This window comes from Pseudogymnoascus destructans, assembly GCF_001641265.1.
Source record: "Pseudogymnoascus destructans isolate 20631-21 unplaced genomic scaffold scaffold_6, whole genome shotgun sequence".
Classification (NCBI taxonomy): Eukaryota; Fungi; Ascomycota; class Leotiomycetes; order Thelebolales; family Thelebolaceae; genus Pseudogymnoascus; species Pseudogymnoascus destructans.
In genome coordinates, this window is record NW_020167525.1 from 537,632 (window position 1) to 554,975 (window position 17,344).

The following is a 17,344-nucleotide window of genomic DNA, read 5'->3' on the forward strand; positions in this document are numbered from 1 at the left end:
TTATTCCAGGAAGGCCCTAAGAACGAGGCGCTTCCTAAGCACCAACCATGGGATCACGAGATACCTTTGGAGAAAGACAAGAGTCCACCGTTCGGACCAATATATCAGCTATCGGAAAAGGAGCTGAAGGTACTTAAGGAGTACATCGATGATAACCTAGCGAAAGGATTCATCAGACCATCCACATCACCAGCAGGAAGTCCGGTGCTTTTCGTACCAAAGAAAGACGGCTCCCTACGGTTATGTGTGGACTATCGAGCGTTGAACAACATCACAATCAAGGACAGGTATGCCCTGCCGTTAATCAACGAACTACATGATAGATTTCAAGGAGCAAAGATCTTCAGTAAGCTAGATCTGCGAGGAGCATACAACCTGATCCGAATCAAGGCTGGGGAAGAGTGGAAAACAGCATTCCGCACCCGCTATGGCCTATTCGAGTATCAAGTCATGCCCTTTGGGCTAACAAACGCACCCGCATCTATGCAACGACTGATGAATGATGCTTTGCACGAATACTTAGACATCTTTACCATTGTCTACCTAGACGATGTCCTGGTGTATTCAGCAACCAAGGAGGAGCATGTCAAGCATGTCAAACTCGTCCTGAAGAAACTAAAGGAGTGCAGCTTACTCCTCAAACCAGAGAAGTGCGAGTTCCATAAAAACCAAGTCGAATTCTTGGGTTACATTATTGGAACGCACGGCATCAAGATGGACCAAGCAAAAGTAACGGCAGTGTTGGAATGGCCAACACCGACCACGGTCAAGGAAGTGCAAGCCTTCCTAGGCTTCGCCAACTTCTACCGAAGATTCATCTCGGGATATTCCAAGGTAGCTCAACCACTCACGGAGCTTACCAGAAAGGATCTCGAATTCAAATGGACGGACAAGGCAGAGGCTGCTTTCCAGGAACTTAAGACGAAGTTCACGGAAGCACCTATCCTTGCTACATTTGACCCTGCAAAGAAGATCATCCTCGAAACGGACTCTTCTGACTTCGCAATTGGAGCATGTCTGAATCAACCAGACGAGAACGGTAAGTTCAAACCAATCGCGTACTACTCTAGGAAACTGTCACCCGCGGAACTCAATTACGACATCCACGACAAGGAGCTACTGGCTATTGTCGTTGCCTTTGAGCAGTGGCGAGTATATCTTGAGGGATCCACCTACCCTGTGCAGGTATGGACGGATCACAAGAACCTCATATATTTCACCACGACCAAGGTTTTAAACCGCAGACAAGTCCGCTGGGCAGAAACCCTCGCAGCCTACAACTTCACGATAACCTATCGCAAGGGCTCTGAGAATGCAAGAGCAGACGCTCTCAGCAGACGGACCGACTACGCCGGCCCAAAGGAAGAAAGACCTAGAGCAATTCTGAAGAAAACAGATGCAGGAATACAGTACAACGAGTTACTAGCGACGATCTCAGTCATCGAAGATACAGAACTCGAGGAAAGACTCAAGAAAGCTTATGCAACAGACGAATGCGCCAAGCGAGTCTTGTCCAAAGTCGAAGGCGACTTCGCCATCGACGAACAAGGATTGATTCGATACAAAGGGTTAGTGTATGTCCCAAGTCAAATGAGACGCCCGCTGGTGCAAGAACAACACTCGTTACCAGCACACGGTCATCAGGGAGTAACACGAACCTTCGAACGAATCACTCGACACTACTACTTCCCAGGTATGAGGAAGCAGGTAGAGACAGTGGTAAGAGAGTGCGACATTTGCAGCAAGTCAAAATCCAATAGGCATCTGCCATACGGACAACTCAAGTCGACACCAGTACCAAAAGGAGCGTGGAAATCAATAGCTTTGGACTTCATCGTCAAGCTTCCACCCTCCAAGGACCCGTTAACAGGAATAGAATACGACTCTATCCTCGTCATCACGGAAAGACTCACGAAATATGGGAAGTTTATACCATATCTAGAAGCTAGCGACGCCGAGGCGCTCGCATATACCTTCATTCGAGTCATATTAGCCGATCATGGGATGCCAGAAGAAATCATCTCAGATAGAGACAAGCTCTTTACTTCGAAATTCTGGAAATCATTGATGGCGCTACTGGGAACAAATCATAAGCTATCAACAGCTTTTCATCCCCAGACAGACGGCCAAACAGAAAGATTAAATCAGACCCTTGAACAGTACCTGCGAAGCTATGTCAATCATCAACAGGATAACTGGGTTCAGATCTTACCCATCGCACAGTTTGCATATAACAGCGCGATGACAGAAGCAACGAAAGTCTCACCGTTCTTTGCCAATTATGGCTACCAGCCAGAAGCATATAGGCAACCAAGACCGGATGAATCACGAGCTGAACAAGCCCTGATCGTGGTGGAACAACTGAAATCGTTCCACGAACAACTTGCGACGGACATCCAATTCTTAAATGAACGATCCGCCGCATACGCAAACAAGAAGCGCAGTATGGAACCTGCCTTCAAGGAGGGGGATAAAGTATACCTACTCCGGAAACATATCAAAACGAAACGACCAAGCACAAAGTTGGACTTCAAGAAATTGGGACCATTCAAAATATTGAACAAAGTCAGCTCAGTTAATTACAGACTGCAGCTACCCAGGAAGTCTAGACTACACCCGGTATTTCATGTCTCACTACTGGAACCAGCAAGAGGAAATACCCCAGTTGCGACCGACACCGAACTCCAACCCGAGAATGAGATAATCGAATATGAGGTCGAAGCGATCCTAGACAGAAGGTTAGTAGGACGTCGAGAAGAGTTTTTGATAAAATGGGAAAATTACGAACCTACGGATAATTCATGGAAACCAACAAGGAACATCAGCAAAGAACTGCTGGAGGAATATCGACGCCGCCATCCGCCAGCCATTGATCCCAAGATGCAGGGGAGTAGGCCAGTGGATCGGAGGAAGCGGGGGTCCCGGTCACAGACGAGGAGGCAGCGCTAACTGCCTGTTCCTCGGCCTCAACAGCGTCACGCTTCTCAGCAGCCACACGTTCGGCCTCCTCTGCCGCATCAAGCTCGTCGAGGGTTTTCAAACCTCGCCGGAGCATATCTTTACCACGGGTTCGGATGAGGCGTTTCTGCTTCCGCAGACGAAGTAACTTCGAAAGGGTTTCTTCCTCTTCGCGATCCAGGCGATCCTCCTCCCGTTCGAGCTTCACCCAGTCGGGATGCTCAGGACCCATACAGTCACACTTTTCTTTCAAGTTGCGACGAACGCACTCGGCGCACCGCCGTGAATCATTTGGAGACGACACGCAAGTAATGTTTCGCCTCACACAATTCGAGCAAGAATCCATTTCGGGTAGTTCGTATCCGTGGTTCTTTATTCGACGGACAAGATCGTTGCGTTCCTGGAGTTTGCGGGCAGTGTCAGTAGGCATGTTGCATGTTGAAGGACTCGCTGAGGAGCAGCAGAGTCCCGGGGACATGGACGTACTTATAGGATTCGAGACGAATGCCCAGGGGAAGGGAGCGAGTGTTACGACGGAACAAGAAGGCTGGCCAACTACAGGACAGGAAGGAGGGAGGTCGCATGAGACCGGCCCTGGTACCTGGAGGGGCAGCGGGGAATAGTAGTTCCGAAAGTATCACGTGACGGACTCGCAGGATGATGAGAAGAGTCCTAAGAGTCCAGGACTCCGAGGGCTCGAGTGAGTTCCCAGGAGTCCACTAGGCACGTGATGGACTCGCAGGATGATGAGAAGAGTCCTAAGAGTCCAGGACTCCAAGGACTCGAGTGAGTTCCCAAGAGTCCAGTAGGCACGACGCCACTATATAAGTAGATAGTATTTCCTTAGATAGGAGCTTCGTGCTCAACTCAATACAGTATTTGTTATATACTAGTAACGTGTTACTTGAAGCCTTTGTGTCTGATCCCCTGCCTCTTCTGATAAGTAAACCTTTACTCAAGAGAACCTCTGTGTCTTCTATCGTTTAGAAGTCAGCGTTACAATTAGACACAAAGGCTTTCCAAGTAACACGTTACAGTATTGTAAAGAATACTATATTGAGTTGAGCACGAAGCTCCTATCTAAGGAAATACTATCTACTTATATAGTGGCGTCGTGCCTCATGGGTAATCTGGATAGTTGGCGGATAGCTAGATATTCAGGATAGTTTGTGGATAGCTCAACTATCCAATATCCACTAGTTTCTGCAACTATCCATTAGCCCCGTCACATGGCAGCCTACCCCGCTTCCCACTGTGACTCACACGTCACGTTACTAGGCCCTGGCCCTGTAACCATGACATCATGTTACTGTAGCCGTAACATATAGGTCATAGAGCAGGTGCAACATACGAAGAGTTGGGATCCAGTGGTATTTACCTTATAGAATGGCCCCCATACTCACCAGATCTCAACCCAATTGAACGGGTGTGGCATATTATGAAGAATTATCTACAAGATAATCATCCAGAACATATTTCCTATGACCAGCTCCATGTAGCTGTTAAGGAAGCATATGAGCAAGTTGGAGAAGCTGAGCTTAATGCTCTCCTTAATAGTATGCCTACACGTATGGCAGCAGTAATTGCTGCAAATGGTATGCACACAGAGTACTAGGCTTATAGTATAATTTTATATAGGGGTTTAGGTATCTACTCTACTCATTATTCTACAGAATTGATTGCTCTTGCACTCGAGTGTTCGTGACGCGTGAGAATCGGTACTTTGGCCAGAATTGCCAAGCCAGCCTACGCAGGGGGCCCTAGCCCGACCCACTCACAAAAACTTATGAACAACACCTCCGTACAGTAACGTCCTGCCGCTGAGCTTGGTTCTACGCCTAGCTCAGCCTAGCAGGTTACCTAGCTCCGACCTACCTAGCGAAGCTATTGGTGCCCGCTTTGCCTTCAGCGCTGGCGATGCCTGACACTGGCTGCCCTCCAGAACAGGTAATTCCTTCTTCGCTAGCTCGTGGGGGTATGGTGGGGGGCCGCTTTGCTCTAGCGTGTGTTTTCATATGATATCGAGTGCTTCGAGAAATTGTCCCACAGACGACAGTCCCGGGCTTAATTGAGCAGCTGGCTCGTGTGATTTGCTACTTGCGGCAATGGATCCTGTCGTTCCAACTATTTAGGCTGTGATACATCTAATAATGTCAATAGAACAGCGCTGCAAATCAAACAAATGCGCGCTTGAGTCAAAGCCGGGTATATGCCATCCACGCCCCCCCCCCATTGCTTTCATTGGGACTATGCCTTGTAATACTCTATAGTTCCTCCAGGACTCCTCCCTTACGCGTAGAATCCCTGCCAAAGTTTTCTCCACAGCGACCTCCCCTTCCCCGTATCCACCGCATCCTCCACCTCGACATTCGCGATGTCCACATCCGCACGGCGGCCATGATCCAGGTCCACATCCTCGATCTTCTGCCACTCCGTCTTGTTCACCCACTTGAAGACCCAGAAAATGACTGGGAACAGCACGAGCAGGATATATGCGTCAACGAATGTGCCAGCCGTGAACGGTGCCAGCGTAGTCCAACCTTGGATCAGCGCGAGGAAGATGTTAGCGCCGAGCCCAAACCAGGCGTTGTACGGGTACAGCCACGAGCGGAAGGGGAGGTCCTCGACGCGGCGTCCCTGGACGGCCCAGGCGCTACGGAAGCGGATGTGGATGAAGGAGATTGCGCCCCATACCAGAAAGGTCGACACGCCGGACAGATTGACGATGTAGCTGTAGGCAGTGGCGGCGCCGGTGGAGACATTCATCATGGACAGCGCACCGAAGAGGTTGGTGAAGACAATGGCGGCGGTAGGGACGCCACGCTTGTTGGTCTTGCCAAGGATGGCGGGGGCTTTGCCGTCCTGCGCCATGAAGAGCACGGTACGGCTCCCGATGTAGATGGAGGAGTTGATGGCGGACAGGCACGTGACGAAGATGAAGGCGTTGATGAGATGGACGCCACCGTACCAGCCGGCGTTCTGGATGGCGATACTCATGGGCGACTTGAGGGCGCGCGCGGCCTCGGAGAACTGCGGCGAGTTGGCGGGACACGTGAGCCCGAAAAATAAGGCGCTACCCATGTAGATGAAGAGAATGCGCCAAAACACCTGGCGGATCGCGAGCGGCACGGCGACGGACGGGTTCTTGGTCTCTGTCGCGGCAACGGCGATGGACTCGCAGCCCGCATAAAAGGTTGCGCAGAAGACTAAGACGGATGCGACGCCGCGGAAGCCGTCGCTGAATGCGCCCGGGTCGTGCCAGTACCTAAAGCCAAGGGGCTCTGTCTGCCCCTTCAGCCCTCCAGCCGCATAGATGATCGAGAAGATGAAGTACGCGACCAGGCCCGCCAGCTTGATCAGCGCGAGCCAGAACTCCGCCTCTCCAAAGGCCTCCACGCCGAGCAACTGGAATCCGAGGAAGAAGAACCAGAAGAGCAGGAAGTAGCCCCACAGCGGGACCTTGTCGCTCCAGAAGTTGAAGATAGAGCAGATGGCATTGTACTCATTCGCCAACACCGCGGCCCAGATGACGAAATAATTCCAGCCGACTGCAGCGCCGAAGGCCCGATCGACAAAGCGGTCCGCGAGTTTGGTGAATGCGCCACCGCTGGGATACAGCGTCGTCATCTCGCCCAGGGACTGCATGATGCTGAACGCGATGATGCCGATGACCCCAAAGCCGATCAGCAGCGACGCAGGGCCTCCCTGGTGCAGCGCACCTCCCGCGCCAACGAGCAAGCCGGGCCCAATGATACCCGCCAATGCGAGCATGCTGAGATGTCTGGTCTTGAGCCCGCGCCTCACGCCGCTGTCCGGATCCAGCCGCTCGCTCGTGCTGCTAAAGTCATGGTCGGGCTGGTCCTCCAGCGAGGACGCGTCCTTGGTAGTGGGCCCTAGATATTCAGCCATGCTAAGGTGATGGGGGAGATCAAGGAGAGTGAGTCCGTGTGGTGAGCGAGGGACACGGGCGATAGTTATATATCTGCTCTGACGGGGCCTCCCCACGACCACATAGCATAGCATAGCGCCATGGCGCCATAGCGCCATCACTGGGATAGTACTGTCGCACCCCGGTTCGGTGAAACCGGTGAAGCCAGTGAAGCCAGGGAAGGCAGGGAAGGCAGGGAAGCCAGGGAAGCCAGTGAAGCCAGTGAAGCCAGTGAAGCCCTGCCTTGCCTCTGCTGACTAAGGTAGTGTGTCTTAGCGCGCAGGATCGGCGTCGATAGCCCCCTGCACGGCGAAAATCAACAAGGAAAGGAATAAGATTGGCCCGAGAGGCATCACGTCATTCATGGAGGTTTCATCGGGAGGTGAAGTGGGGAACGGGAGGTGAAGTGGGGAACGGATAAATGGGATTAAGTGGACCGCCGTAGACCACTAAAAGTTCGGGTCGGCTTAACGCCCACGCCGACCCACACGTGACCTTGGCGTCGATGTCAACATGGTCGTTGCATCTTCAGCTTCAGCCTTCAGCCTGTCTGTTCACCATCAACCTCTTGAGCATCTCCAGGAACCCAGGAAGGTGCGAATGGCCCGTTCAAGAGCCTCCTGTCTGGGGAAGGAGCGAAAGGATAAAGGATAGAGCGGTCAGTCAGACCAGGCGCCATTCACTCCTCAAAACATGCCGTGCCCTTATATCTTTTGCAATCCCCCTTTGTCGTCCGTTTCGCCACTCAAACGACAAAGAGAGATTGTCGCATCTTGCTTTCACAGAGCCTCTTCCTGTGTGAGACGACAACAAGAACTCTCTGTTCGCCTGGCACGAGTAAGGGACCATTCTTCCCTTCGTTCTGAAAAGATACATAAAAGCTGGCCTCGGCGCATCTCAAGTCCTCCGAAAACCAAGCAGCAAACCCGCCCACCGGATCAAGGTAAGTCAAGTGCAACCACAGGTAAGTATTTTTTTTTATGTCCACGTCTCCCGGTCAGGTAAGATGTGTCGGTTTTCCATGAACTTCTGCAGTTGGTGCGGCCATTTCTACATCCACAGAGCACCCTGCGTCATCCCTATTTGCACTTTTACAGGCAGTGCTCCAACCCGCTTCTCTCTCCAAGATGACTGCCCAGCCTGCATGGGTCACCCCGTTCAACCCACGCCTCCCCCATCCCCGGCCACCATAGCCCACAGCCGCTTTTTCACCCGTCACGATGCCCTCGCCGACCAAACCGGCACGCGCGCACGGCGCCAGAACTTATTAGTCAACACGGCGGACCATTACAGCCAGCCACAGCAACCAACGTATTCGCTATACAGCCCAATGACGGCCAGACCCGAGCTCCTCCGCGTTGTCCTCGTTGCTGAACTGCCCGAGAATAGCGCCGCCTGTCCAATCTGTGGCGGTCCGCTCTCCGACTGTACCTTCGACCCCGACGCCTGGGACAAAAGCGAGTTTCCCGTGTACCTTCCTTGCGACCATCGACACATCTTCGGGGCCTCCTGCGTCCTACGCTGGTTGAAGGATAACAGCACATGTCCGGTGTGCCGGTGTGAGTTTAATATAGACCGCGAGACGGGTGGCCCTTGGGAGACTGGCGAGGAGCGCGCTCGCCGTATCGCCGATCGGCCGACGTCTGAGGTGAGGATTGTTGATGAGGAGCTGGAGTTTGCGGATTAGAGTGACCGCCCCATGCCCAGGGGTCTCGATGGTGAGGCACAAGACGGTGGGGTCGGTGAGTCGGGAGATAACATCGCAACAGAACGAAGGAGAGAGATTGAACTTCAAGTGGACGAATTGATTCAAGAGGAATCAAGAAATAGGTAACCAGGTAACTTCACTAGGTGAGTTAGGTAAGCAACTCCCGTTCGTTATAAATATCCGCTTTCCTTGGGAGGTTTGTATCGGGTAGGCAACCCTTGTTTGATATCTTATCCCCTTTCCTTTCAAGATTCGTCTCGGATCGGTAGATTGACAAACAAACATTACTACAAAACGCCAAGGAAGCTACGAGTTACAATTTATAGACATAGAACTCTTCCATATATAATTAGACATAACGTGGTTTATCAGTACGTCGGACATATCAGTACCTCGGGCACTTTTCATTGGCATTCTACTTTGAATATCAATAAATCAACCATAACATATTAAATTAACTATAACTAAGCGGAATCAGATGAACTAGACATATCTATAGCTTCTTGACAAGTTCGCGCATTATGACCAGCTTTTCCACAGATCCCACAGCATCGCCTAGACGGTTGCCCCTCCTTGTGACTACCCCCAACAGCACGTACGTCGCGTCGTACCTGCTCATCCACATCCTTCTGTGCGATAATAGCCTGTGCATCCTCTACTATAAGTGCACCTCCTTCACGGACACGAGCCTTTTTAGCCCTGCGGCGTTTGCTAAGGGCTTCGTTGGCTGCTCGAAGGGTACGTACCTCAGCAGACAGAAGGGTGTTCTCATGTGCTAGTCGCTCCGTACCCTTTGCCAATGCAATAACTGTCCTGAAGAGTGGAGTTGGCGAGCTTCCTTGGTGACGGGCAATTCGATTTCGAACGAGGGTTGTTTGTGAAAGAGCTTCAGTTGGGTTGGAAGGGGTCTGGGAGACCCAAGGGTTGGTGTTGGCAGTAGAGGGTCTAGAGGGAGTTGGAGTCCGTAACCTCACGTCAAGCTTTGAAAGCACTGCTTGCGGGTCGAAAGGCACTAAGCCAGCTCCGCGGAACCCGGACTGGGCGTTTTGGGCTGTCATGGATTCCAGATATGCTGCTCTAAAGGCGAGAAAGAACTCGACCTTGGTAATGTGGTTGATATGAGCCTTAATGAAGGTCTCAATCTGCCGACCATATGCCCGCTTCAACACACTAAAGCACCCGACATCAAGTGGCTGAGTTAAATGAGACGAGTGGGGAGGTAGTCCAAGAGTTATAATGTTGTGTGCCTTGCAGTACTCTTGGAACTCGGCCGATTCATGACTCTCGTGCCCGTCTAACACCAGCATTCGATATGGACCCCTTGCACGAACAGCAGTATGTTTGTCGAAGTGTTTCAACCATTCTAGACCCGTCTCATTGTTTGTCCATCCATTGCTTGTCGGTTTAACAACCCAGTTGTGTGGAAGGCCGCCGTCTGTATACCAATTTGCAAGATGATTCTTGCCTTTAACTACCAAAAATGGAGGAATACTCCAGCCGTCACTGTTGATACAAGCAATCGCTGTAGCCCATTCCCGCTTACCTCTGCCAAGTCGATCTGCACGGGTAACAACCATTGCAGGGCAAATCACACCCATCATAAACCCAGTTTCGTCAAAGTTATAGAAGTCGCAGTCCAAAACACCATATTTTGCCCTCATATTTTCCACTAGTCGAAACCACGCGCCAATTAGTTCAGGATCTTCGCACAAGGCCCTTTGGAAGTCGTAAACGCGATTAAAACGCGTCTTTAATTCTGGACGTCGTTGTACAAATCGGTGGGCCCAGAGCTTCCCGACGCGCCTCCCTCCACGTGACTCGAGTATAAAATTTGCCATATCTTCTACACCAGCAAGCCGGGGTGCAAATCCTCTTGAATCCATATCAAGTATATTCCGAATAACCACCTCCTCTTCTAGTATAGTTAATTTCATCATTGCAGGCCGGCGTTCGTAGACAGTAGTTCGGCCGTTCATTCTGTCGCAGAGTGTAGAATGAGGTACTTCATAGAGCTTAGCAGCCTTCCGACGACTTAGATTTTTTGATGTTCGGATAGCCTCGATAGCTAGAATGATTTTTGCTTCTTGGGTAATCACTGACATAATAAAAGGTGGAAAAAACGCGTTGTGAAGTTAGAGGGTAGGAAATTCGGGAAAAGTGTCCGAGGTACTGATATGTCCGACGTACTGATAAACCACGTTATCTCTCTTTGAAAACCGTTTCGCCTTCGTTTGTTATATTGCTTCCCCTTCTGACCTTTGCACACAACGACAGACAACACTATGGCCACGGACCGATTAAACAACTTAACTCAGCAATAGCTCACGGAAGCAGTGCAGCAGATTGTTGATAGCCCTAAATTCTGGGTTAATAATGGGTCATATCCCGGTTGAGATGAGACGCCAAACAAAGGAATCAACTCACAATGGCTACATCCAAGGTGCGTTCAGAGGCCTCTCATTAATTCACCCATCTCACTATTCATAGTTCGATACCAAAATGCCAAAATGCTAGTACATCGAGTTACTTTTCGCCATATGTATGGCACACAACTAAATCCAGGGCTCGAGATTTCACACATTATGAACTGTGGCTCACCCAGTACTTCGTAGGTTTCCGTCTACCTTGATAACTAGGGATGGATATTAACTGTCCATAGAAATATCAATCCTTTGCACATGGTGGAAGAGCCCGGCATTCTCAACCGCTCCCGCATATGCTGCTTTCTCTTCATGGACGACAATTGCCGCGAGTGCCTTACCAGCGCCAGTGGAACAAACCGAGGGCTATATCAACCCGACCACCGTAATGCCATGCTATAAATGCCGCCATGTTTAATAGGGAGGCGGGAAAAGTTCAACGCGTGAAAGTGTATTTCGGTGCGGTAGAATATTCACTATGGCCCGAAATGCAAAAGGCATCTTGAGGAAAATAATTTCGATACTCTCCACTAAATAGAAATAGTCCCAAGATTCTACTATATCCTATAAATCATCTCTCATCCGCTAAATCCCAACGCCAAGTTGGCCAGCACCAGAAACATCCAGCACCAGAAACATCCAGCACCAGAAACATCCAACGCCCCTAAATCCCCACCCAGACTCCCAAACATGTCTTGTAATCCTCACATGTGAATCCCGAGAGTGAACACTCACATACTCTCCCTCCTCTCCATCTGATCCACAATCTCCTGGACCCTCTTCCCTCTCAAGCTCTTCGCTGGCGATGTAGACCGACTCGACAGAGGAGTGTCCGGAGCCGCCTTATTGGATGGCGTCTGTGGCGAGGCAATCCTCTTGATGGGAGTCGGCGGCGAAGCCCTCCCATCCTCCGGCTCCGGGGTCGCCATCCTACCCTCTTCATCGCGCCCCTCCCGAGTGGGACTTCCTTCCCTCTGCATCCCAATATCGCTTTCATCATCCTCGACGCCCTCATCCTGATTCACCACGCGCAACCTCTCCTTCGGCACCGTAAACATAACCTGCACCACCCTGCCCCTCACCGCTTTCTCGACATCCCACTCCCCTTCCTCCGCTAGTGGCGCCGTCTCCAGTCCCGCAACCGAGTACGGTCGAGGCCCTACCGCACCCTCATCAGCGCTATCCTCCCAGTCCCCTCTTCCCTGCTTACGCCGCCACAGCATCGACCCCGCGCTCGCCGCGCGCTTCGGCACTGTCTCATCGTCGCGATAGGGTTCACTCCCAAAGGCCGCACGGATAGGTGATGGGGAATCAACATATCTCTCCCCCTCTTCCACACCAGGCCCGCTCACCCACTCCTCCTGTCCAAACACCTTTTTAAAACTTCCCAACCATCCGGGCGGCTTCTTGAGCCCCTTGCTTTTACTTGGGCTTCCAGACCCCCACTCACCCGGCCGTGGGAGCAGTGACTCTGCCTCGACGCGTAAGGCCGGGAAGCTTCCCCCCGAAAGCGCGGTGACGAAGCTGGCCGAGCCACCGCTGACGCTACCGCTATCTGCGCTACGCGGTGGCGGGGCTGTCAGCGTGCCGCCCGAGCGGTCGGATGTAGTGCTGATGGACCCGTTGGTGAAGTATCCTTCGGCGGTCGCACGGCCGCTGCTCGGCGCGTACACGCCGTGGACATACTCGACGCGGCGCGCAACGGTGCCTGATGTTGGCCCAGAAGCGCTGGATGATGCGAAGGGGTTCCATCCGGCGGCGCCGCCTGTGAAGAACGCGGTGAGAGAGTTGCTCCGCGTGGCTTGACTGTCGCTCCGGCTCAGGGTCACGGCGCTCTGTTCGCTGAGATTGCTTGCTGTGCGTCCAGAGGTGGATTCTTTCCTTGGGATAAGGCGTCCGCTTTGTGTCATGGATTGGGAGCGAGAATGGCTTCCCATTAGGGCGTCGGCGGCCGCCCAGTCAGCGACCCATTCGTTGACTTCGCGCTCGCATTCTTTGGCGGCCGAGTCTGGCGAGGGAGTATTGCGGTCTAGTGAATGGGGATTGGCGGGGGGGTGGAGCTGGTAAGGGCGTATATCTCCTGTTGAAACCTGACGTGGCTCGGTGAACGGATCGGAGTGATCATTCGAGGACGATGGAGGGTATTCAACAGCCTGGCCGACATTCAACAACCCGGCGTCAGCAATATCATTATCCTCGTCCGCTTCGTAAATAGGGTGGATCGTGCCCGCAGTCCCCAGACTATTCGCCCTCGTGTGGTTTGTCCCGAAATCAAAGCTAGAATATTGGTTCGTAGACAATAGCGGCGGCTGGCTGTATCCCCGCGAATTCCTCGAGCTCTTTGGCTTCCGCGGTATAGTGAAGCTGCTCCTCTGCGCCGGAACGACATAGCTTAGATTCCTATCATCCTTGTAATCATAACCGCCATATGAGAGTGCCTCATACGCTGCACCGCCGGCATTTCCCCCTCCAACACCCATGCTCCGGTTCCCAAGATTCTGGCTATTTTGCCTCTGCACCATCTCGCCGTTGTATGGCCCATAAAACGAGTCTCGTCCCTCGCAATGCGCTGCCTGGCTGAGAGCATGGAGCTTCTGGTGTCTCTCTCCAACCCTCTTGGCATGAGCCCTCCGCGCGTACCAGATACAGAGGGCGGCTATTGCTATCGCCACCGTTCCACCAATACCCGCGCCAACTCCTATCTTCACTTTCTTCGAGTTGTCATCCCAGCCTGGCGCCGCCGGATCGGTTGTACCGGCCGTAGCAGCAGGATTCGGACTGGCAAATGAAGGATTCGTATAGTCGTTGACCCAAGTCATAGTCGTAGTATCGAGAAGCAACGTCTGCAACTTGTTATCCGCCCGCTTCTCCTTAGACGCCGCAGACGAAATCCTGCGTCCACCGACGACCATCATGACGCCACCAGGAAGCATAACAGCACCATGCCCATAAATCCCCTCCCCTCCGCCAATACCACTACCCGCCGCATTGGGAACCTCCCAAGCCCAGTCCCCATCCCCACCAAGCTGCAGCACCAGCAGCTGCGGTTCCGCAGGTGTATCCACATCTCCCACCCACCCCCCAAACACCACAATCCTCCCCCCATCTCCACTCAACAGCGCCGTATGCCCCGACCTGGAATCTGGTACCTCATCCCCCGACGCCCTAATTACCGCCAGCCCCCCTCCTCCCAGAAGATTGCGCGCGCTGACGGACTGGAACGTCCACGTCCCCTCCGGCAGGGCTAGGACCCCAACGCGGTCCATCCCAATGAACGCACCGGCCGTGTGTCCGCCGATGAGGACGTGCTCTGCGCCCGCCGAGGAGCTCGCGTTCGCGAGCGTTGGTGCCAGAGAGGTGATTGTGTGGCCAGCTTCCGGAACCAGTTTTTGGCCGTCCGCAGCACCAAGAGAGAGGGTGTATGATGCGGAGGCTCCTGTGGACTTGGGGGGCGTGAGCTTGAGCAGTGTGTTTGTGTAGTTTGCCGAGGCTTGCCAGGTGTTTGCGTTGGTGTTCGCAACCGTGGGGCACATCCCGCCCAGCACGAACATCGGCGTATTCGCGGCATCTGCCTCTGACTTTGTCGAGAAGTAGAGGCCTGCCGCGAGGAAGTTTGTATTGCGCAGCTCTGACGACGTGGTGTCTGCGGAGTCGGATACCGCTGTCTCGGACCACTTTCCTGACTTCGCGCTCCCCGAGCTGTATGTCCACACGGACGAGTTCAACGCGCATGAACCTGCGTACACACCGATATCGCCAGACGGCTTCATCGCCGGTATGAACGCGATACCATCGTTGCTCCCCTTTAAGAACGGCAAACTCTTCGAGAGGACGGTCGGCGAGAGCTTCGCTACATCGATGCGCGAGGAGATGTCAAGGGCAAGCAGCTCGCCGGCAGGGGCGCTGGAGGAAGAAGGTAGTAGGATGTAGGCTTGCTCATTGTCGGGCGCGAGGAAGATAGATGTTGGGTTATAGGGGAGTTGTTGTGCGTTGGCATGCAGTAAGACGTGGGCCAGGGCGAGCCAGAGAGGTGGGGTTCTCATCGTGGGGAGAAGTTGGCGGTTCGCCAGGCGGAGGAGATACGGGCGATAGATGAGAAGTTATTAGGTGGGGTTGACCATGGCCGCTTTGCTATCCTGTTCAGTGCTGACCTGTATCGAGATGGATGTGGTTTTGAGGTTCCTCAGAACTTGTGTCTTTCGATGTGACGGGAATAGATGATAAATGAGTGATGAGGCCGAGCGATCGGCGGCCTTGTAGATCGAGATCTGTTGGTTGACGAGGATGTAAACTGTACCACAGTAAACACAACGCACATAATCTCCAATCCTGCAGGGCAGCGGGCCTAGAACAGTAACACTTTGCGATCCACTGTCAAGAACGCCATCTAATTAATGGCGACTGAGGCTGGTATTGACACGAAAATGGAGTTTGGTGTTGACATTGTTTATCCGCGTTGCCATGGTGATGTGATGACGAGTATTATGACGCTTGCGGACCTCCATCCCATGTGATTCACACCTATGACATTGATTGACATGCGATTTTATGCGCAAAGGGTTTACATGATATTGGCGTCTTTTGTGGTCTCGGTGTTCCAGTGGCTACTTTGCAGTTGGTAAAGACATGTTTAAGAATTCATTCCCCTGCTCATTCACTTTCCAAAAAAATCCATATCATCATCACGTGCGTGGTGAGGGCTTCACGCCTCGAATATCGAAGAGCTATTTCCCTGAGCTGGTACCGTGCCAAAACCCCTAAGACTCCCTATGCACAAATAAATAAGCGCCGTAGCAAATCGTGCGCAAAACCGCATACAACTCACAGCTCAGCCTTCCTCCCTGCCTCTTCCGCCGCTCTTCCAACCTGCTCCTTCGCCGCCGGAAAGTAGCCCTCGAGATCCATCCATTCCGCCACAAATGCCGTGGTGATCATAGCCCAGTCTTCCACGCTAGCTGGGTCGAGGTGCTCGCCGTCATCCGTGATTTTGTGCCACGCGTCCGGGAACGGGTGGGGGATAAGATGCAAGATCTCGACGCCGCGCTTGAGGAACGGCACATGATCATCCTGCATCATAGGCCCAAGCCACGGGCCGTTCTTCTTTTCGGCGTCGATGAGAAAGGGACTGGCGGGCGTGGACTTTGCGGTCGCGATCGCGGGAGAGCGGAGGCGGGATTCCAGCGTCGCCATGTGCTTGTAGGCCCAGTGGGTTGTTTTCCAGTAGGAGGGGACGGTGGGGCCAGGGGCGCCGAGGAGATCGAGTAGCATGAAGAGGCTGATGGAATGGAGAGGGGTGCGGTAGATGGAGAGAGCGGGGTGGGGCTCGGCGTGCATTGCTTCGGCAAGGGATCTGGTTGTGATGTGTTAGTTACTGCTTGTGGATGACGAGAACAGAGCTGAAGTATCGCAACAAAACAAAAGCGCCCGGGTGAAGCAGTAAAATCTCACCTCGCGCCATAGAGCGAATCCGTGTCTGTCCAGTCGACAAACGCCTCCTCCCCATCTAGCAATAGTATCTGCAGGCCCTTCTCTTGCCCCCTGTTCTCATCCACTCCGTCCTTCACCATCTTCTCCCACTTCCTCGTCAGCGCTTCATCCACACTGCGCGCCGCATGCATTATCATCGCGCATGGAGCCGCACTATCCGTTGCGCCGATGAAGCCCTTCGGCTCGACCTTGCTGTCGTAGTGGGCGACGAGGGCGAGGCGGCCGACGTTGCCCGGCTGAGCCCACGGCGGGTCGCGTATCAGGATCAGGTTGACGAAGGGGACATCGCGAGAGCCGGTGGCGGGGGTCTTGGAGGTAGAGTTCTGGAAGGCGACGGTCCATTTGGGAAGGTGGGTCTGGAAGAAGTTGACGAAGTGGTTGAGGACCTTTGTGGAGCCTTCGGTGCCAGGGACGCGGGGTATGAGGATGGGCGCGAGGAGGGCGCCGGTGTGGATGTCAAAGTCGGTACCCGGGGAGGGAAGATTCTTTAAAGTCGTATCAGAGAGAGGTGTGTATGCTGAGACGTGGTGGAGGAGGAAGGCGGCGAAGAGGAGGAAGATGGTCGAGAAGCGTGGCATCAATTGGGGGGCCATGGCGGCGGTTATGCGGTGGTCAGCGAGCCTCGATAATCTCTGCAAGCTGCATCACCGCTCAGCTGTCGAGATCATGAGGTTGTGTGAGGGATTGTGGAATATGGTCGGATGGGTTTCGTTTGAAGCCACGTTCGTGAGTTTTCATGTTGCGGACTGTGGATGAGGCTAGATCTTATCTTATCCCGATCCGATCGTTCCCGCCGCTAAACGCGCTTATTTATCCTCCTTGTCCCTCGCAGCTCAGACACTC

General features: G+C 53.1%; 4 protein-coding genes across 4 annotated transcripts; 1 reads left to right on the plus strand and 3 right to left on the minus strand.

The window, feature by feature from the left end:
• Positions 1 to 4,605: 4,605 nt before the first annotated feature.
• Positions 4,606 to 7,061, minus strand: VC83_03330 (uncharacterized protein). The gene has a single exon (XM_024466978.1). The coding sequence runs from the start codon at positions 7,003 to 7,005 to the stop codon at positions 5,248 to 5,250; it is 1,758 nt and encodes a 585-aa protein (XP_024326011.1). The 5' UTR covers positions 7,006 to 7,061; the 3' UTR covers positions 4,606 to 5,247.
• A 374-nt stretch (positions 7,062 to 7,435) lies between these two features.
• VC83_03331 (uncharacterized protein) lies at positions 7,436 to 8,973 on the plus strand. The gene has a single exon (XM_024466979.1). It carries the CDS (start codon positions 7,893 to 7,895, stop codon positions 8,571 to 8,573), a length of 681 nt encoding a protein of 226 aa, XP_024326012.1. The 5' UTR covers positions 7,436 to 7,892; the 3' UTR covers positions 8,574 to 8,973.
• A 2,675-nt stretch (positions 8,974 to 11,648) lies between these two features.
• VC83_03332 (uncharacterized protein) lies at positions 11,649 to 15,057 on the minus strand (the record flags this gene model as incomplete). The annotated part of the gene is made up of 1 exon (XM_024466980.1): positions 11,649 to 15,057. One exon carries the CDS (start codon positions 15,055 to 15,057, stop codon positions 11,746 to 11,748), a length of 3,312 nt encoding a protein of 1,103 aa, XP_024326009.1. The 3' UTR covers positions 11,649 to 11,745.
• A 714-nt stretch (positions 15,058 to 15,771) lies between these two features.
• On the minus strand, positions 15,772 to 17,228 carry VC83_03333 (uncharacterized protein; the record flags this gene model as incomplete). Its single annotated transcript, XM_024466981.1, has 3 exons — positions 16,463 to 17,228; positions 15,840 to 16,364; positions 15,772 to 15,781 (listed from the first exon to the last, which is right to left on the minus strand). The coding sequence occupies exons 1-3, from the start codon at positions 17,092 to 17,094 to the stop codon at positions 15,772 to 15,774; spliced, it is 1,167 nt and encodes a 388-aa protein (XP_024326010.1). The 5' UTR covers positions 17,095 to 17,228.
• Between the last annotated feature and the right edge of the window lie 116 nt (positions 17,229 to 17,344).